Here is a 23,074-nt window from a genome sequence, read left to right on the forward strand (position 1 = left end):
GTCTATGCAACACCATGTACACATACATATCCTTTTTCACATTGCCATGCTTTTTTTATATCACGCTATCTCTGGTTGAGTCAATTAGCTATGTAGAAAGTAGATGCAAGACGTGTGATCTTCAGGAAATTTGTAACCACTGATTTACAGCAAAGTATCAAATTAATTAGAAATTTTGCACCACACAGCAAATACTTCCATCAAGCCTACAAAAGCCTCAAAGGTATTGTGGAAAATCAGTCTTATCTATGTGTAGTTCATGTTGACCCTCTTAACATTCCACATTTTTATATCCGTGCACGTAGAAACTCCAATAATGCTCCATGAATGAACTCATGATTGCTGTGAGACACGCCCACTGACCTGGACACACCCACTAACTTTTTATTACAATTATTGCTGCAATTTAACATGTACTTGATGATATCATCAACCTGCTCTGCGTTCAGTGACATCTTACCAGTTGGAGACGCACAGCAACAGTGTCTATGACCCAATTTCAGCATTGTCTTTAGAATACTTCATTGTTAATGGGGATGAAATGATAAAGCACTGCAACAGAGAAATGAAGCTGAAATAAATGTTAAAATGTGGTTTGGTGTGTGCTTTTATCTGATCTGTATTTTTTCAGAACAATCCGACTAACCAGTTAACTAAAGACACAACAGATGCAAGTATATATTTCTGATGTTGTACAACATTGTAAAAATGTTTTAAAATCTTGAGAAAATTCCATGACGCTTTGAAATGTCCGACGCGCAGTGAATGCATCAGCCAGCAGCTCGTTTAGCCGCAGTGCTCTGATCGCTTCCGCCATCTTTTATGATGAAATAATGCTGAATTTATGTGGAAATGATTGTTGTACAAAAGCTTCAGATTTCTGTCACTGAGATAGATGATGACTGGAGTGCAGTTTAAAGCAGAAACGAGATGATAATCGGTGAACCGCGTCATCAGGGGAACCGATTTTTAGGGGGACCATTCAGTCTGCGACACCTTTGTTGCACTTCTGCTATTTTACATTAAAATTGTGTGCCATTGAAGGTGTGTTGACATGACTGCCAAACCTTCTTCTTACCAACAAGGTCCCATTCTCCGTTGGGTATGTAGGTGGAGATGTCCACATCCATCATCTGTAGGTCCAGGAGCCACCCACTGTGGGTCCAGGAGCCAAACTTCAGGTTGCACTTCTGCACATCGAATGGAAACCACCGCACATCTATGTAGCAGGTACTCTTCAGTATACCTGGAGAGATTTCATGGTTCTGCTGTTGAAATAGTATGTGACCTGTAATTTCTATTTAATTACAATACAAGCAGGATGCTGGTCAGATCAAGTGGAAACTCAAATCCCCTGGCTGAGCCATCTGTCCCTCAACACATAGCTAAAGTCAGATTCCCACTGTAGGATTTTGGCCTCATCTAGTGTCCCAATTCCAAAGATTAGGAAATCGGGCCCAATTTATCATCATCATCATTATCATCCAATCCCTGTCAGATCTGACAATGGGGGACCCTATCGTGCTTTTGGCAATGTTTCTCAACATGGGCTGTGAGCTGCACTTCTCAGGAGAGAACCATGGCAGTTCTTTCTGCTGTCTCTTGGTACCAGATTGAGTCGTAAGTGGCAAAACACATCATCTTCCACAGTCTGCCCACCTGAGAGGTCTGCCTCGGTCTCCTGAGCCTTTCGGGATGTGGTTTTCATTCATTCTGGGTACATGTCCCAGTCATCTTAAATGGTTTCCTCTGAGCATGGTCTCCACTATGATTGTTCTTCCTCTACACAGGACCTCTTGCTTGGTAATATGCTGTCACCATCTGATGTTCATGATCCACCTGAGTGACTGCTGGTGGTAGACCCTAAGCCTACCGATATGATGAGCTACGGTGGCCTAATTCTCACTGCCATAGATGTTTTGCATGCCTGATTTATACGACACCCAAAGACAGAAGAGTCTAATGCATATGTGCCACACAATGCACTCCATGCAGTCTATGTGGTACTCCCATGGTTATGACACTCTTCCACAAAGCTAAAATATATCTATTAACATCTCACAACTGTGTTGTGTTAAAGAGTGTAATGTGCTTTTCATGCTTTTCACCACTTGCTCCAAAACAGAAAACAATATGCACTGTATCACGATTGTAGTTTAAATTGTTACCTGGCAACAAAATAACTGAGCAGCCAAATCCACATATGAGCAGAAATTATTTAGTTAAAGATGTGCTAACAAAATGAAACAACAAAGCCATATGTAAAATTAAAGTGAGACACGTGATGTGAGTGGGACTGACAGCTTCTTCTAATATACCGCCCCACAATCTGGCCAAAATCCATCCTTCCCGCTCTGCTCCACACCCATCCACTCACATGCCCTGACCTTTGCTTAATATTACCACCTATCTCCACAAATTAGATTATTCACCTTTAACAGATCATGATGTGTCCCAATATCACAAGTCTTTGAAAACGTGACATTTTTCCAACTGCTCACTATGTTGTACACTGCTACTGTTTCTACAGATCCTGATTAGGTATTCCATTTTTGTTTGTTTGTTTTGCACCAAAAAAGCACATAATCAGGTGCCAAATATTGACAATGGGAGCCAAGCGTTAGTTCTTGGGGAGGTATTCGAGCCCAAAATGACCTGCAAAACTCCACCTGGCTCACTGCTAGGTCCACCCATACTTTTCATCTCTCCAGTTTCATGTTTACTCCATTGGTCCACACTTTTTTTTCTCTGTAAAGTCAAATCAATCATGGTCTTTCTCTCATTCCTCTCACCTCTGCAATATCAACCGAAGCAACTCAACTCACCATATGTTCTGCTCTTCTGAGCATTCAAGGACATACTTCCACCCTGAGAACATCTAAAACAAACTTTCATACAGCATTCATTTTGCCAGTATGAAAAAAGTATGCCCCCCCACACCACCACCACCACCTGGAGCTAGATCTGCCCCTGATGATGCTGAGAATGATGCAGACTGAGCAGTCAATCAGGCTGTCAACAGACAGTAAAATGAAATGTTTGAGCGTCTCACCTGGTGGGATGTACTGACAGGATCCCGTAGCATTCACCAGCACATTTGTATGGAAAGTAGCATCAAACCTTTCATCAGCGCTGCAGGGAGACAGGAAGTATCCAAATCTTATATACAGCAGGAATGCAAGACCAAGGAAATGGTGAGATTACAAAACCCCAAATTGGCAGAAAATACAAGAGGTCACAGGGTTGAATGTATGTATGTATGTAAGTAGAAAGAGCTATGTATGTTGTGTGGGCCGCTGAAGAGGAGGTACTGCTGGCCCACCACCACCAGAGGGCCCCCTGCTTGGAGTGCGGGCTCCAAGCACGAGAGGGCGCCAGACCCAGAAGAAGTGACAGCTGTCACTCATCCTCTGCACCAGCTGTCACTCGTTCATCATCACCACCATAAAAGCCGGACTGCAACTCCACCTCCCCGCCGAGAAATCGACTACCATTACCAAGGTAATTTCTCTGCTGACTAACACTGTGTGTGTAATTTCCTGGAGTGTTGCCTTATCTGGAGGATTGGCGTTTGGTGTGACAGCGACGGCTTTGCCTCACACCCCATCTCAGATAAGTGGTTGACCAGGAGCTGCACGAGTGTGTGTGATTTGGAGGTGGAGGTGCTCCCTCCTAACTGTGTTCGGACTGAGAATTACTGAGTGTGCGGACTCACACTCACTCATCATATTTCTGCTTTCTGCCAGCAGTACCAGGGTCGACAGCCGAAGACAGAGGCCACCTGGGGACTCGGGACTTGGCGGCTCCGGTGTTCTTCAGACCGTTGGTGGTGGAAGCCGTGTGGGACGCGGCTTCTCTCTCGTCGGGGGTCTCCTATCTTCAAGCCTGCCCACACGTCACCTGGAGTTACATTGACTGTGCAAATTACTGTACGTTTCGTTGTGTATTATCACAACATTAAATTGTGACCTTTTTGGCTTATTCATTGTCCGTTCATTTGCGCCCCCCTGTTGTGGGTCCGTGCTACGACACCTTCCCAACAATGTAGAGAAACTCGGACATTAAAGGGCAGGTGAGAATGAAAGCGACAGATGACTGGGATTAGTTTGGATCCAGACGGGCTGTTTAATTTTACTGATCATCTCACACAAACGTGGCTGTCTGTCATCAAAGTGCCTTTCAAACAGCCTGGGTTTAGATCCCAATTCATTGAGAAATTACATATTTCACACAAGAACAACGGCCGTCTTTGGAACATTACAAGATCTCTGTTTCAGGGAGAGGAACCAAAGAAAGCAATTAAAGTGACACACACACACACAGAGAAAGAGATGAAGCCATGATGTGGGAATTTTGGACTCTTTCTAGCTGTAACACTGTGTCTGTGCTTTGTGCCTGATATTGAGGCAGAAATCTGTCACTTTCTCCCTGCTATAAAAAAAATCCTCAGTCACCACTGAAAATCTGGCGCCATTAGTCAGCTTCATTTCTGCCTCATATTGTGTTGTCACTTTGCCGTTATAGGTCTGATTCTTTAAGTGTGTGTTTGGAAGAGAGAGAGAGAGAGACTGTCTGTATGTGATTCCGGCATGATGTTGTGACAGCACATGGACGTTAAATGTCCTCATTGAAGATTCAGCAGGTCAAGAACAACCAACAATCAAATCAAATCAAATCAATTTTATTTATATAGCGCCAAATCACAACAAACAGTTGCCCCAAGGAGCTTTATATTGTAAGGCAAGGCCATACAATAATTACGGAAAAACCCCAACGGTCAAAATGACCCCTGTGAGCAAGCACTTGGTGACAGTGGGAAGGAAAAACTCCCTTTTAACAGGAAGAAACCTCCAGCAGAACCAGCCTCAGGGAGGGGCAGTCTTCTGCTGGGACTGGTTGGGGCTGAGGGGAGAGAATCAGGAAAAAGACATGCTGTGGAGGGGAGCAGAGATCAATCACTAATGATTAAATGTAGAGTGGTGCATATAGAGCAAAAAGAGAAAGAAACACTTAGTGCATCATGGGAACCCCCCAGCAGTCTAAGTCTATAGCAGCATAACTAAGGGATGGTTCAGGGTCACCTGATCCAGCCCTAACTATAAGCTTTAGCAAAAAGGAAAGTTTTAAGCCTAATCTTTAAAGTAGAGAGGGTGTCTGTCTCCCTGATCTGAATTAGGAGCTGGTTCCAGAGGAGAGGAGCCTGAAAGCTGAAGGCTCTGCCTCCCATTCTACTCTTACAAACCCTAGGAACTACAAGTAAGCCTGCAGTCTGAGAGCGAAGCCCTCTATTGGGGTGATATGGTACTATGAGGTCCCTAAGATAAGATGGGACCTGATTATTCAAAACCTTATAAGTAAGAAGAAGAATTTTAAATTCTATTCTAGAATTAACAGGAAGCCAATGAAGAGAGGCCAATATGGGTGAGATATGCTCTCTCCTTCTAGTCCTTGTCAGTACTCTAGCTGCAGCATTTTGAATTAACTGAAGGCTTCTCAGGGAACTTTTAGGACAACCTGATAATAATGAATTACAATAGTCCAGCCTAGAGGAAATAAATGCATGAATTAGTTTTTTCAGCATCACTCTGAGACAAGACCTTTCTAATTTTAGAGATATTGCGCAAATGCAAAAAAGCAGTCCTACATATTTGTTTAAATGCGCATTGAATGACATATCCTGATCAAAAATGACTCCCAGATTTCTCACAGTATTACTAGAGGTCAGGGTAATGCCATCCAGAGTAAGGATCTGGTTAGACACCATGTTTCTAAGATTTGTGGGGCCAAGTACAATAACTTCAGTTTTATCTGAGTTTAAAAGCAGGAAATTAGAGGTCATCCATGTCTTTATGTCTGTAAGGCAATCCTGCAGTTTAGCTAATTGGTGTGTGTCCTCTGGCTTCATGGATAGATAAAGCTGGGTATCATCTGCGTAACAATGAAAATTTAAGCAATGCTGTCTAAAAATACTGCCTAAGTGAAGCATGTATAAAGTGAATAAAATTGGTCCTAGCACAGAACCTTGTGGAACTCCATAATTAACCTTAGTCTGTGAAGAAGATTCCCCATTTACATGAACAAATTGTAATATATTAGATAAATATGATTCAAACCACCGCAGCGCAGTGCCTTTAATACCTACGGCATGCTCTAATCTCTGTAATAAAATTTTATGGTCAACAGTATCAAAAGCAGCACTGAGGTCTAACAGAACAAGCACAGAGATGAGTCCACTGTCTGAGGCCATAAGAAGATCATTTGTAACCTTCACTAATGCTGTTTCTGTACTATGATGAATTCTAAAACCTGACTGAAACTCTTCAAATAGACCATTCCTCTGCAGATGATCAGTTAGCTGTTTTACAACTACCCTTTCAAGAATTTTTGAGAGAAAAGGAAGGTTGGAGATTGGCCTATAATTAGCTAAGATAGCTGGGTCAAGTGATGGCTTTTTAAGTAATGGTTTAATTACTGCCACCTTAAAAGCCTGTGGTACATAACCAGCTAATAAAGATAGATTGATCATATTTAAGATCGAAGCATTAATTAATGGTAGGGCTTCCTTGAGCAGCCTGGTAGGAATGGGGTCTAATAGACATGTTGATGGTTTGGAGGAAGTAACTAATGAAAATAACTCAGACAGAACAATCAGAGAGAAAGAGTTTAACCAAATACCGGCATCACTGAAAGCAGCAAAGAGAACGATATGTCTTTGGGATGGTTATGAGTAATTTTTTCTCTAATAGTTAAAATTTTATTAGCAAAGAAAGTCATGAAGTCATTACTAGTTAAAGTTAAAGGAATACTCGGCTCAATAGAGCTCTGACTCTTTGTCAGCCTGGCTACAGTGCTGAAAAGAAACCTGGGGTTGTTCTTATTTTCTTCAATTAGTGATGAGTAGTAAGATGTCCTAGCTTTACGGAGGGCTTTTTTATAGAGCAACAGACTCTTTTTCCAGGCTAAGTGAAGATCTTCTAAATTAGTGAGACACCATTTCCTCTCCAACTTACGGGTTATCTGCTTTAAGCTGCGAGTTTGTGAGTTATACCACGGAGTCAGGCACTTCTGATTTAAGGCTCTCTTTTTCAGAGGAGCTACAGCATCCAAAGTTGTCCTCAGTGAGGATATAAAACTATTGACGAGATAATCTATCTCACTCACAGAGTTTAGGTAGCTACTCTGCCCTGTGTTGGTATATGGCATTGGAGAACATACAGAAGGAATCATATCCTTAAACCTAGTTACAGCGCTTTCTGAAAGAATTCTACTGTAATGAAACTTATTCCCCACTGCTGGGTAGCCCATCAGAGTAAATGTAAATGTTATTAAGAAATGATCAGACAGAAGGGAGATTCAGGGAATACTGTTAAGTCTTCAATTTCCATACCATAAGTCAGAACAAGATCTAAGGTATGATTAAAGTGGTGGGTGGACTCATTTACATTTTGAGCAAAGCCAATCGAGTCTAACAATAGATTAAATGCAGTGTTGAGGCAGTCATCTGTGTGGATGTTAAAATCGCCCACTATAATTATCTTATCCGAGCTAAGCACTAAGTCAGACAAAAGGTCCGAAAATTCACAGAGAAACTCACAGTAACGACCAGGAGGACGATAGATAACAACAAATAAAACTGTTTTTTGGGACTTCCAATTTGGATGGACAATTTTGGATGTCTGGGTTTTTGATTAATTAATAAGCTGGAATGGAAGATTGCTGCTAATTCTCCGCCTCGGCCCGTGCTACGAGCATTCTGGCAGTTAGTGTGACTCGGGGGTGTTGACTCATTTAAACTAACATAATCATCCTGCTGTAACCAGGTTTCTGTAAGGCAGAATAAATCAATATGTTGATCAATTATTATATCATTTACTAACAGGGACTTAGAAGAGAGAGACCTAATGTTTAATAGACCACATTTAACTGTTTTAGTCTGTGGTGCAGTTGAAGGTGCTATATTATTTTTTCTTTTTGAATTTTTATGCTTAAATAGATTTTTGCTGCTTATTGATGGTCTGGGAGCAGCCACCGTCTCTACAGGGATGGGGTAATGAGGGGATGGCAGGGGGAGAGAAGCTGCAGAGAGGTGTGTAAGACTACAGCTCTGCTTCCTGGTCCCAACCCTGGATAGTCATGGTTTGGAGGATTTAAGAATGACCTCACATGACTTCGCTCCTTTTTTACAGTAACAAGATGACAAGAAAAAAAAGCTGCTTTATTCACTTTAAATCAGGCACCAAACAAACACCAGAGAGCAGCAGCTGAATATAATTATGTCAAGTATGGTGGCGCTTATTTAAAGTGTTGACTTAAACTTAAATCCTAAAAATTGTCTTTCACACCACTATGATCACATTCTGTTCATTAAAAAACTAAAAAGTATTTAGCAGTGCCTACTGGTTATTGTTTCAAGTATGCTTTGCATTAAATTGTTTCTTTACAGTTGGGAAGTGATGGCGGTACAATGGTGCATAAATCAGGAGTGTATGGTGGCCAGAGAATGTCTTTGAATTCCCAGTAACAGTAACTGAGGGATGTTGTTCTGATTAACCCTCTGGGGTCCGAGGGCATTTTTTGGACAGTTCACTCGCCTGGCATAAATGTTTTATTATTGCTGTTAACAGCTCTCCCTTCATCCCACAATCAAGTTTTTTGTCTCTTTTTTCAGGACAACCTGTGCTTTCAGAATACATATGTTTTTGTTGTGTTGTATAAGTGTAATAAAGGTTTACAATCAAAAATAGACAAGGAAAAAATAAAGCAAAAAATAATTTTCCACACACATTTATTCAAAACACACAGCAAACTATAATAAAGAACTGTTTTGACACTTTACAAAGGTAATTTGAGGTCTTGTGTGAAAGACTGTTCAACAAAAAGGTTCAAACAACAAACACAAATGCACATTTTGAACAATATATACAAAATGGTCTATGCGTTTTGTTGTCCATTGATATGGTAAACAGTGCTTTATGCAGAGAAAGCAACAGATTTATCCAGTAACATTCACATGCAAACTAGTGGAGCAATCCTGATAGTTACACACTCTTTGTTTGAGCACGTGAGATTGTCATCAGAGGCTCTCCGTCTGCTCCTGCTTTCACTGATCGCTGTGCGTAATGGTGCAGGGCGCACTGAGTATGTACTAATAGTATGTACTCATTGGAGCACCCAGGGGGCTATTCAAACAGGCCAACTAGTAACATATCACTCCTGAAAATGATCTTTGGCTTGTCACGTGAGGTAAATCTGCCCTACGATTGGATTTTTGGAAAACCATGTGACGGTGAACCAATTCCGATTGGACACTCACATTGCACACGTCATCACACAGCTTCTATGAGGAGTACAAAGATGGCTGTTGGCTGGCTCGAAAGTCCGCGGAGTTAACTTTTCAGCAAAAAAAAAAAGTAAGCTTCTATCTTATATCATTCAAAAGTTATTTATAATTTAGTAAAGCTTGGTCTTAGCCGTCATATGCAACGGCGTCGGCCCTAGAGGGTTAAATTAAATTCTGTCAATCTTTCCTCATGTAGCTGTGGCTACATGTTGGTGTTCCAACTCCATGTTAGGATCTGTCCCAACGGAAGGACGGACCTGCGTTCCAGATTCAAAGTGGCAGACTTAAAAACTGAACTTGGTCCAGAGACCTTTAACAAAATCAGCTGGATCTGTTTCCCTCTAGGTGTTCCCTCTTGATGTCATTTTGCATGAATAACTGAAGTCAATACACTCCAAGTCTCCTTTGTAGGTAAAACAGTTTCAGACCCTTACAGGTTAAAACATACTGCAAAAATCTTACATAGTCTTTGTGTATTGTAGTTTTTAAAATACATATCACAAGTAAATATAATATCAAACAAGCTGACTATTCTAAATAAATAAAGAATTCTGAAAATATTTTATTTTTAGTGCCATGAGCACGAACTGATTTTTTTTTACAGTGTGAAATTCAGTGGGGGGGTTTTGTGGACTTTGACAGTAAATATGTCAAAATGGCTAAAATGTGTGTTTTAGGGGGATGTAGTCACATGACTAGTGATCTTTATTAGTTTTTCCAAAGAGAATATTGTGAGGATAAAAGTGGGAGATTTATTTATTTATTCATTTAGTTATTTATTTTTTGAGTGTCTCTGGTACAGACTGCAGGAGTGAAGCCCTGTGCATCATGAGAATGGTCTTCAAAACATGGACAAAACGTGGATACAGGCGGAGTGACTTTCAGACCAGTAAAGGTCAGTGCCTGACATTACATCATTATTATGGATCAAAATGGCTGCCAATCTGTTGTGCATTTTTCACTTACACTCTAACCTTTTATCAGCATTATCAGGACTTGCAAGAGTTAAAAAGCTGGAAGTAATGATTTATAATCTGGTATATAATTTTTTGAAAGATAGTGCTGATTGGAGTGAGATTTGCCAGAAATATTTCAGAGGTGCAACAGAAGACTTTTCTGATGAATCTCTGATAGAAAAAAAGTGGTGCCAAAAGGTTGAGAAAAGTACGTCAAATCTTTAAGACAAACAGCAGATTTGTGTGCAGGATGAGCCCATTTCTTTCGGCTGTCAAACGACTTTTAAATCCACACCTCCTCATCCTCTTTATTTGCTGTCATTCACCTTCTCCTCTTCTCTCCTAGCTGTTATTCACCTCCTACTCTCCTCCTGGGTTCAGTGTTCCATGAGTAAAATCCTTTAATGCCTTTTCATTTACGGCCAAATGGACAAGATTAAAGCTTGTGTTGCTCTTATGTGCCAGAAAGAGTTTAATTTTTTTGGGCCGCCCCCCTCAGTGCAAACAAAGCTTGGCTGCAGGGTAACTGTGGCGCTCCGCACCATCTGTCCATCTGTCTGTCAGCACAAAGATACACTCAACAAAAATATAAACGCAACACTTTTGGTTTTGCTCCCATTTTGTATGAGATGAACTCAGATCTAAAACTTTTTCCAAATACACAATATCACCATTTCCCTCAAATATTGTTCACAAACCAGTCTAAATCTGTGATAGTGAGCACTTCTCCTTTGCTGAGATAATCCATCCCACCTCACAGGTGTGCCATATCAAGATACTGATTAGACACCATGATTAGTGCACAGGTGTGCCTTAGACTGTCCACAATAAAAGGCCACTCTGAAAGGTGCAGTTTTATCACACAGCACAATGCCACAGATGTCGCAAGATTTGAGGGAGCGTGCAATTGGCATGCTGACAGCAGGAATGTCAACCAGAGCTGTTGCTCGTGTATTGAATGTTCATTTCTCTACCATAAGCCGTCTCCAAAGGCGTTTCAGAGAATTTGGCAGTACATCCAACCAGCCTCACAACCGCGGACCACGTGTAACCACACCAGCCCAGGACCTCCACATCCAGCATGTTCACCTTCAAGATCGTCTGAGACCAGCCACTCAGACAGCTGCTGAAACAATCGGTTTGCATAACCAAAGGATTTCTGCACAAACTGTCAGAAACCGTCTCAGGGAAGCTCATCTGCATGCTCGTCGTCCTCATCGGGTTCTCGACCTGACTCCAGTTCGTCGTCGTAACCGACTTGAGTGGGCAAATGCTCACATTCGCTGGCGTTTGGCACGTTGGAAAGGTGTTCTCTTCACGGCTGAATCCCGGTTCACACTGTCCAGGGCAGATGGCAGACAGCGTGTGTGGCGTCGTGTGGGTGAGTGGTTTTCTGATGTCAATGTTGTGGATCGAGTGGCCCATGGTGGCGGTGGGGTTATGGTACGGGCAGGCGTCTGTTATGGACAAAGAACACAGGTGCATTTTATTGATGGCATTTTGAATGCACAGAGATACCGTGACGAGATCCTGAGGCCCACTGTTGTGCCATACATCCAAGAACATCACCTCATGTTGCAGCAGGATAATGCATGGCCCCATGTTGCAAGGATCTGTACACAATTCTTGGAAGCTGAAAATGTCCCAGTTTTTGCATGGCCGGCATACTCACCGGACATGTCACCCATTGAGCATGTTTGGGATGCTCTGGACCGGCGTATACGACAGCGTGTACCAGTTCCTGCCAATATCCAGCAACTTCGCACAGCCATTGAAGAGGAGTGGACCAACATTCCACAGGCCACAATTGACAACCTGATCAACTCTATGCGAAAGAGATGTGTTGCACTGCATGAGGCAAATTGTTGTGGCTGGGGTGCCTGGCTGGCTTTTGTTTCTGTCCTCTGTTTTCTGTCTTTTGTTTTTCCTTCCAGGTGGCATGCGTTCAGGACTGAGTGGCTGTGTGGCTGAGTTATTAGGACCTCACCCTGATCACCTGAGGCTGGTCATGTGCAGCTTGTCAGGACTCACAGCTGTGGTGCATCTTTATGGATTGGGGCATGGTTGCATTTAAGTCTGGAGTACACAGTGTGTATTTGCCAGAGACTCGACCTTGTGACCAGACGGGTGAGATCGACGTCTAGAGAACCATCTCATCATCATGGATGCAGAGACCGTACCAGGTTTGATGCCATGGTCTGTGAAAGAGGAGGGGGTGAGGTCTCACGCTCGTCAGCACACTTCCTGAGGTACTTTAGGTTTTGTGACTAACATGAGTACAGTCAGTAGATGTGGTGTCCCTCACACCTTATTATATTGAGCTGTTATGTTAGTCGTTTAATCAGCTTCCACTGCAGTGGAGAATTGAACTGGGTGTTCCATGCCTGCAGGGTGGGAAGCTGATTGGTGATTAAGCCAGGAAGTGTTTGCCGTTTATGTACACCTTTGAGTGGTCTCTCTGTGTGGGGAGTGGTGGACTCACATGATGGTTTCTTCTTTCACAGACTCGGTTGGTCGCGGCCACCTGGGGGGTGTCGGCGGGGTCCTTGGGTCCGAACTGTTCTGGCTCCGGACCGTTTGTGCTGCTGGGAGCGCACCGTTGTTCCACCTCGCCAGACCGCGCACTTATTTGTTATTAAGCACTCACTGTTATGTCATTAAATTCTGTTATCCTTTGAACCGTGCTCTGCTTATTTTATGCTGGGTCCTTCAAACGCTGGTCGGTTCTCCGACTGCGTCCGACACATAACACAAATGGTGGTCACACCAGATACTGACTGGTATCTCCCCCAATAAAACAAAACTGCACCTTTCAGAGTGGCCTTTTATTGTGGGCAGTCTAAGGCACACCTGTGCACTAATCATGGTGTCTAATCAGCATCTTGATATGGCACACCTGTGAGGTGGGATGGATTATCTCAGCAAAGGAGAAGTGCTCACTATCACAGATGTAGACTGGTTTGTGAACAATATTTGAAGGAAATGGTGATATTGTGTATGTGGAAAAAGTTTTAGATCTTTGAGTTCATCTCATACAAAATGGGAGCAAAACCAAAAGTGTTGCGTTTATATATTTGTTGAGTGTAATTACATAAACACACTTGGGTGTTAAAGTTAAGTGAGGAGCAATAATTCCATTTCTTGTGCTGAATTTAATATTTTCAAATACTAAATATTAATTTAATATTTCAAATATGATGCACTCATTTAGAAAAGTCCCTCAGCTAAAGATACTGATCACACTAAGCCATCATCCCTCCAATGCCTTGTACACCTGTTGCTACAACTATTTGCGCACAGCAGTGGCTGAAAGACAGTATGTGCGCTGTGAGAGCCCATTCAAACCCTCTCGCGGCAGGTGTTGGCCAAATTCCAGGTGACACGCTAACATCTAACACTGCTCGTTTGGCACTTTGAAAATGTGTGACCAGTCGCACTATTATCACAAAACCAGTCTGCAGACAATCACTGTCGAGCTGGCAGTGAAATTTGCCGAGTGCACGTGGCATGCCTCCCCCACAATACATGGGTGTGTGTGTTTTGCACCCCTCGCTCTCTCCCCACCAACACATGTGTGTGTGCCCCCCCCCCCTGCAGGCGAGGCACCGGTCATCTGATCACAGAGTGACACCTTGGTCTGAATGGATGGGGCGTGGCAGCTGTTCACAACTGTGGTCCTGGACATCACAGCTGCAGGACACACACCCTGACCCTGTTTTGTCAGACACGCACATGTGTTTACTTGCTGTCCTCATGTTGAAATACATAAAAACATATTTCGCTTTTGCGACGGGCTGGAGAGCGCGCACATTGACAGGCTGTTCCAGCTACAACGGACTGCCAGTTCATGTGGACATGCAGCAGGTGATCTGAATGTCACATCTGTCCTGTCATATAACAAGCCAACAGTATAACAAATACGCCACTTTCAGTCACATATCAGCAGAAAAATGCTGTAACAAACAACATTTGGTCAGTTATCACAGCGTTTTTCTCTTTTTTTAAAAATATGTTTATCTGCTTGTGGATTTCAGCCATTTCATGCTCCTATTATAAGACAGTGATTGTAATGCAGTGGTAAAGTTTCTGTCTGGTAATTACAGTCTGTGAGTGGCATTTATTTTTTAATTAACCAGGGTTATTTAACTGCAGGGTTCTGTATTGCATCCCCTTTTACATATTATTTATATCAACCCAGTGATATTCGTTAATTATACAACTGGGTTTTATTTTAATGTTCTCCACATCAGCGGCGCGATGTGGTGCACCACCTCCCAGCTGCTCGCACTGTGTTCCTGCTCGCACAAGAGTGTTGCAGCGGGATCGTGCACACCTGCCCGTCGGCTTGATGTTTTCTTTGTTCGCTCATACAAGCTGTTCCGCCGTCATTTGCCCTGATTTGTACTTATTCGCCCTAAAGCTCAAGACAGTTCCTCATACAACTTGTAATGTGCTCTGGATTTGGAACAATTTGGAGTTTAATGTTTTCCCCAGAAATACTTAAACATTTTGGAAAATTCAATGATTGCAGCATGAGTGTGGTAATAATGGCCAATGATGTTGTAACTGCCAATTATGTGATAATTTTAGCCATTTTAAATATAATAAAACAATTCCATAATAAGTTACCAATATTGTAATAATTTTAGCCATTTTAAATGCAATAAAGACCTGCGACAGACTGGCGTCCTGTCCGGGGTGTACCTTGCCCACGCCCTGCTGGAATAGGCTCCAGTCCCCTGTGACCCTTGACTGGAGTACATCGTATAGAAAATGAATGACTAAAGGTAATAAAGCCAATAACACAATAACTTCCCAATAATGTAATAACTACCAATAATGTAATAATTTAGCCATTTTTAATTTAACACAGTGAATAATGTCATAACTTGGTAATGATGTAATACTTTTAGCCATTTTAAATGAAATAAAGCCAATAACGTAATAACTTGCCAATAATGTAATAATTGCCAATAATGTAATATTAGCCATTTTAAATGGAATAAAGCCAATAATAGAACAACTTGTCAATAGTGTGATACATTTTTGCCAATAGTGTATTATAAGTTATGAAATTATTGGCATGTTATTGCTTAGTATTAAAAATCTTTTGAAAATGTAATAACTGGAGCTGATAATGTAATAGTACATAAATATGCATTTCTTTGAAACAAACGTTTGTGTGCCACTCTGGTTTTGCAGAATATCTCAACAAGTGTGGTGCTTAACAACCAGCCAGTAATGGAATTAATTATTCCATTATTGACAAAAAGTTATTACAATATTGACCCACAAATTTTGTTACATTGTTGGCAAGACATTCCATTATTGGCTTTATTACATTTAACATGGCTAACATTATTAAATTATTTGCATTTATAACATTATCAGCCCTCATAATGTTTTTGGTTGCAGCATACCAGTTTTTCAATTTAAAACCAAACTACCAGCTGTGCATTCATCTCCAAACATTCCAACTTCTTTACACAAGTAATTACAACTAATGCGGTTCCTTTTTGTGGTTTACTATCATACCATCTAAATCAGCATCCCTCAGTAAAGCAACAAGCATGCAAATAACGCCCCAGAGTAAGCTGTGAGTGAACCTAGACAATCTGACGTTTGAACAATTACACACGGATATCCACAGGCATGTCAACATGGAAGCCAAAAACCCAAAAATAAATTTATATGGGGTGAACACAGAGCAAATTTCACAATAAAAGCACAAGGAAAATACCTTGCAGGAGAAACATACCAAATAAACACAGAGACGTGCCGGACTAACCAAATAATGAAAACTAAACTCATGAACCATGACAAATGCACTATGATGAAAAACAGCTCCAAAAGGGCACCATAGTAAGGTGTCCCACAAGGTCAAGACTCTTCACTGAATTTTAAATTATGTCAAAAAAATGTGCAGCATAAATTTAAATTCTCTACATATTCGTTATTAAAGTGCTGTGTTGGCACATTCCTGCAATAAACTTAAAGTAGCTTCATTCATTCATTATCTGGACAAAAAAACTGAAACACAAAGTACCCTGGAAAATCTCCAAGCAAACTAATTTCTTTGATGCTCCACAGTCTCAGAGAAGGAGAATGGGCAAAGAAGATTAATTTCCAACCAAACAATATGAGAGCCAAAGCGGCTGAGCAGGGTCAAAAGGAAAAAGGTTCCGCTGGACTCACAAATGCAACAAAGGCACCAAGAGAAAGGAGCTGAGCAACATGAACGTTTGCAAAAGCTTCACACCAGGCCCTCTTTGTGAGTTTAATATGAAACTGAATTCTAAACATGAAGAAATTGTATAATATCATTTAATTTCTGGATGTGAGCAGCACATGCAAATACAACATTGATTAGTCTGCTGAATTATTTCTACTTGACAACAGTCAGTAAGTCTGGAGACATTTGCAGCCTTTTTTCTGAACTCTTCTTGCAGCGCTCACACATGCACGGCAGTAAGCCGGTGGTTATTTGGAATATGTAAACCGTGAACTATTCGCCTGTTAACTGTAACACTTTCACCAGCTGCCACCCACGGCTGATGCCCGTCGGTAGTAAAGGCAGAAAAAAAGGTGGACAGAGCCAACAGTAAACAGATATCACATTTGTAACCACAAATACTGTCAGCAAGTACTACCTGCTGTAGTACTGCAATAAAATCATGATTGTATGTTTTACATGTGGGCATTTCAGCAGTAACAGAATTACAATCAGAGCAAATTTTTAATGGTAAGCTAAGATATGGTTAGATTTTGCTGTCAAATGTTCTCACCTGTTTGTGTGTTTGTCTGTGAATGGCATGGAGCCCACAATTTTTCATATATCGTTATGAAATTTTTACAGATTCATATCCAAATGGGCAAGAACTGATTAAATTTTCAAAGTAACAGGTCAAAGGGCAAAATTAGGAAAAATCTTGGAAAAATCCATATCTTTAACATTGAACGAATTTTCAAAAATGCATAACTCTGTCAAAAAAGATCAGATTTCTTTCATATTTGAAAGCATTATATAGGATGGTATGCTTGACCGACTGACAAAGTTGGATCCAGATTACAGATTTTGTGGCCATTTAAAATTAAAATTGAAAACTCCATTTAATGTATATTTTACATTATATCTTAATCAAGCGTGCCCCAATCACTCTCATATTTGAAAGTGAGGTGCAGACTGGCACTCACTATTGCCTTACAATTTTTGATCCAGATCTGATCTGGAATGTAGTTTTTGTGGACATTTGAATTTAATATTGAAAATCCCCATTTGTTGCACATTTTGCAAAAGTGCCTCAATGCCTCTTATTTCTGACAATGAACTATAGAGTGTATTATACAAAAATAGAAGATGTTTGGCATCATATAGACTTTACATCATTGAGGAAGGAGGCCCAAATTAACATGTAGGAATTAAACTTTTATTCTACATGTTCAACAGAACCTCAGGATCATAACTAATGAACTGATGAAGGTGTTGGAGGCATCAGATTAAAATATGAAATCATCCGCATTTATCGACTATGGACCACGGACAATGACATTGTCATAAATTGACATAAAATAGCTATACATGAATTTAACATGAATCACCAAAACAAGGACAAAGGTTGAACCTTTTTATGTAAGTTCTAGATTATTGGGTTCCTCCTTGGTCGACATGCCTTGAGATCATGTTGACTGGTTATTTGCTTTTAATGGAAACATGCTGTGATGGAAGCTCCTATGTGTAGCTTAGTCAGTAGAAGGGATTTGTCCACTAACTGAAAGAGCGGTGGGTTTAATCCCCTGTTGTCAGCTGAGTGTTACAGTGTGCTTTAACTACACAGTGAACCCTTGAAAAAATGGCTTCAAATTGGGAACTTGGTCCCATCGACTCCACACAAATATGGTACAATGATGACCAACATAACATCTGTCACTGTCCAAATATTTATGGCCCAACTGTAACTTACCTGTTGTAGAGGAGAATATCTGGCACCCATATCTGACTGGAGGGGAAGCGGAGGTTCTGAATACCGGGGTATCGCTCTTGGTTCCATGAAAGATAAATGTCCGTCCAATACTAGAAGAGATGGAGCAGAGTTAGAGGCCTTCCGGAAATACTTCCAGCACTGGCAGAACTGCTGTGAGAAGTGTCTGCAGTCCCAAGGAGACTACTTTGAAGGGGATTAGGAATTGAGACCCCCCCCAGTGAGTAATTGCATTGGATATTTTCTGAATGTACTTCATATACTTGTAGTCTATGTGTGTGCATGCACACTCACATGCAATTGTAGGGAGTATTTGGAGTTTTGCACAGTTGTACTCATGAGACTCTTAATGCATGTGTCTGTTCGCCTGCAAATCTTTGTGCATATGTTTTCTTCCCATTTTGTAGTCTAACACTCAAACCCAAATTACACGGTGTTTGATTGTCCTCTTTAAAGAGATGCCATGCATCTAATGTGGCCCTGTAGACAGACATCTTCACTCACGCAGCTAATGACTTAATCACTGTACGTGTCATCTGTGGGACTTGGCGCTTTGGCACTAGAAAGTTGTCTTTTCATGTTCGCTGGCTGGGAAAGCAGAAATAAGAGCCAAATGAACAAATCACAGCTCAGTGACTTTGTAGTCTGTCAGGAGGACATTAGGCTACCTAAGGTAGCACCAGGCTAAGAATAGGTTTGCAGTTACATAAGAGAAATTTAAGAAAGCGTCACTAATTTGACATAAATAGTGTCTTATTAAGTGGGAAACGAATTCTGTGGACTGGATACAAGTGTAACGGCGAATCATTTTAGGATTAATGATGCAAACATGCGGAATATGTATTTGTCACTTCCGAGAAAAGTAACGGCTGAAGCAGTTTGTTAGACATTCATGATTCTTGTATTTAATCATCTTTAGTATGAAGTTAGTTTCCTTCAAACAGATATAAATCACTGTCAGTGAGAAAATGTTGACTGACATATTCAGATGATTTATTAATTTCCTAAAAAAAATGTAATTCTAATCTTGACAAATTTTAAGGTCAGCTCACCTGTGGGTACAATTCTACTCTATATTTAGTCAATGTGAGTATTTGGCGTGAGCTTTACAACAATGTTGGATGGAAACAATAAGTAATTGTGCTCGTCTGAGCCACATCACAGATGGAGCTTATGGAGTGAGTCAGTAATTCTTTTCCCGTTAAGGTTGGAATGTCAAATGGACGGTTATTTAGGGAGACTCAGATGAGGAGGCTCACTTGCATTGTGTGGGAATGTCAGCTGTGACATTTAGGTCATTGTCTCATTTCTTTGGTACAATCCAGTAAATATGTCCCTCAGTGTTGAAGACCCCAGCAGCTAGAAAGGCCAAGGACACACTTTCAAGTGGGGGGGACAGACCAGTTGTGTAACTGGGTGGTTGCCATCTAGCACCCAAGGTGGCTCCATAGTGTGTTGAAAGCTTTAATGCATGTGTAGCACCAACACATGCTTCCAGACCTGACCTGGTGGAAGTTGTGAATTGTTGCATCCACCAAGGACGTAATATAATCATTGTGTTTATTAATTAATTAATTAATTAATTAATTAATTTGCCTGTCTGTCTGTTAGCAGGATTATGTCTAAATTACTGCACAGAGTTTGTCAAACTTTTCACCACAGATACATATTAGGTCATGGAAGACCCCATTAAATTTTGGAGGTGATCTGGATCCAGATCCAGATTCTGGATCAAGTTTCACTTTATATGTATTTTTCACTGTATTTTTTTTTACATTAACTTAGGGTGTTTGGTGTTAACCAGAAAGTTATGCTTTTATTTTAGCGGAGGGTGTTGGAGAGCATCATTAGATATGGGATGGCAGCATGGTATGGAAACTTATCGGTTCAGCTAAAATCAAAGCTTTTTCATCTGGCGCAGACTGCTATGAAAGTTATGGGAAGGACTGGAACCCTTCCCCTTCAGCCCATCTATGAGCAGTCTATCTATAGGCAAGCACAGAAAATACTCTGTGGTCCGTCCCACATTCTCCATCAGGAGTATGAACTTTTACCATCTGGGAGATAATACAGAGCACCCAGGTGCAAACTGAACAGATAGAAGAACTCTTTTGTTCCAACCTCAATCAGACTCCTAAATGCTGCAGGGGTTGTCCAGGAGCAGTGTTAAGGGCTTTTGTGCATGGATGTGTATGCATGTGTGAAGAAAAAAAAAAAAAAAAAAAAAAAAAAAAAAAAATATATATATATATATATATATATATATATATATATATATATATATATATATATATATATGTATGTATGTGTGTGTGTGTGTATGTGTGCCTGTGTGTGAATGTGCATGTGTACAAGTAAGGTGTCTATCTGTTTTAATCTAGTTTTAATCTGTTTTATTATGCTGTTTTAATTGTAAATTATAGGTATTGTGGGAAATGTGCAATATGCTGATGAATTTTCCATAGGCATCCAAGCAGTGTACTGTTTTGTTGTTGTATTTATTGATTTTTGAGACAGAAATGTTTGCAGACCACTTGAAGTCCAAGACAAATTTCCCTTTGGGGACAATAAAGTGTATCGTATCGTATATAGGTTTTGAAGTATTACTGTTAGCAGGATTACATCAAAGCTATGGCATGGATTTTGACGACATTTTCAACACAGATACATATTAGGCCATGGAAGACTCCACTGGATTTTGAAGGTGATCTAGATCCGGATTGGCGGACGTCAGAAATCTCTAATTGCTCTTGTTTGTAATGTTTTGGTCTGTTTTCATTCCAAAGCACATTGAAAGTCCAGATTGCTGGTGAAAACGCCAACCCCCCCACCCCCCCACCCTTTTTTTTTTGGTTCATTTTGTTTCCAATTCTGTTTTTTGGGAATAAGATGCACAAATGCATGTCCCTGGGTGTCAAGGCAAAGCCAACATGCATCATGAACCCGCCTCAGTAAACTTGTCTTGCAAAATTCTGCACTGGGCTTTTGACCAGGTCTTTGCTGGTCTATGACACAATCACTTTCTGCTGCCACAAGATATGGACGTGAAAATGACAAGTGTCTGTTCACTACAGCTGACTCCTGCACTGCACCATGACCTTAGTGCCAGGTGGGTCTGTTTTACCATCCAAACTCTGACATATAATCTAGAATTCTTGCACAGTTTTCACTTAAAAAAAAAAAAAATCTCTGCCTGCAAATGATGGTTTAAAATCCTGTGTTGAAAGCTTAAAGATCTCCTTCCTGCCTGTGTTGATGCAGTAGCTATAAGTGGCTGCGTGCACGCTCCTCCATTAGCCCTGAAAGCTGCTTATAGATGAGGTTCCACTCAGCTATGAGAAACTAGCTCATTACAGTTCTTACATAAAACCCGATCCATTCTGATGTGGGACATTCATTTACTGATAAATCTGTAATCCTAAAATCCTCCACAATGCGCTGGGCCTGAATCCGCACCTTGTTGGTGTGGGAGTCACTTAACGTACCTCTCAGGTCTCCATATAAATCTGCTGCAGCTGCAAAAGCCCATAAGCCATTACACCAAAGTGGACGCCGGCATTAAAGAGGTGGCTTTTTGAATAATTGATTCATTCATAGCGTGATTCGACTCGCCCTGCATGTTGGATGTGGCACCTGTAATGCGCCGTCCTGACCGGGGCCGTTGTGATAATAAGGCTGCTGCAGCTTATTTTCTTCAACTCACTGCTGTGTGTTCTGGTGAATAATGCAACAATCGTTGTTGACATTTGTGAACTCGCACAAAGTCCAACGTGACACTTTGACTTTGTGATAAAATATACATATATAAAAATGTCTAAACAGTAAAGCATGCAGACTTCTATTTTATAATTATACTGCAAATCTCAAACAAAAAGTGAAAATATGCCCATGGTATGATGGACGGGATCAAACACTAAAAATAACACTATAAACATTGTAGCACATGTATTTATATATATATGTATATATGTCCCCCCCCACACACACACACACTCACACTGAACCTAGAGTATGTTTTTGCTTGTAAAGTTGTAACATTCCATGCACTACGAGGTCTGTGATAAAACTAACGTACCTTTTTATTTTTTTCAAAAACTATATGGATTTGAATCACGTGCGATTACATCAGACAACCTTGAACCCTCGTGCGCATGTGTGAGTTTTTTCACGCCTGTCGGTTACGTCATTCGCCTGTGGGCGGGCTTTGAGTGAGGAGTGGTCCACCCCTCCCATCGGAATCTCTGTCTGAGAACTTCCTGAGAGACTGGCGCTTTGCTTGATCAAAATTTTTTCAAAGACTGTGAGGCACATCGAAGTGGACATCATTTGAGAAATTCAGCTGGTTTTCTGTGAAAATTTTAATGGCTGATGAGAGATTATGGACTGTTGCTGTCGCTTTAAGGACTGCCCATGGAGCGGGACGTCACGACCGAGGACTTTCAGAAGAGGTCGGGATCAGCAGTTTATCCGGACATTCCACTGTTAAAGGAGATTTTATTAATGAAAGACATGTGGACGGGTCCGCGCGTCGGGACACACCTCTGTGTTGATAACCATTTGTAAAAACCAGGCGGCTTTTGATGGCTTTCAGTTGAGTGAGTATCTGAGAAATTGTTTAACAGCTGGACATGTTCCAACTTGTCCTTAAGGCTTCCAACGGAGGTGTTTTTCCTGTGGCGGCACGCTGCACCGGCTGCGTCAGTGGACTGTCCGGATAAACTGCTGATCCCGACCTCTTCTGAAAGTTCTCTGTTCTGTCACAACATCCTGGGTCAACAGAGGCTTAAATTTGGAAGCTT

At 41.1% G+C, this 23,074-nt stretch overlaps 1 protein-coding gene across 1 annotated transcript in view; it reads right to left on the minus strand.

Moving 5' to 3' along the window:
* The window catches only part of LOC117526822 (neuronal acetylcholine receptor subunit alpha-7-like), a 53,631-nt gene that overhangs the window by 19,285 nt on the left and 11,272 nt on the right, over window positions 1–23,074 (minus strand). The window contains exons 3-5 of the mRNA XM_034188897.1: window positions 18,258–18,367; window positions 3,053–3,132; window positions 1,079–1,246 (exon numbers count right to left, since the gene is read on the minus strand). Coding sequence (XP_034044788.1) covers window positions 1,079–1,246; window positions 3,053–3,132; window positions 18,258–18,367 — 358 coding nt within the window. The remainder of the gene's footprint in view (window positions 1–1,078; window positions 1,247–3,052; window positions 3,133–18,257; window positions 18,368–23,074) is intronic.

The sequence above is a fragment of the Thalassophryne amazonica genome, chromosome 15 (genome assembly GCF_902500255.1).
Source record: "Thalassophryne amazonica chromosome 15, fThaAma1.1, whole genome shotgun sequence".
NCBI classification, from domain to species: domain Eukaryota; kingdom Metazoa; phylum Chordata; class Actinopteri; order Batrachoidiformes; family Batrachoididae; genus Thalassophryne; species Thalassophryne amazonica.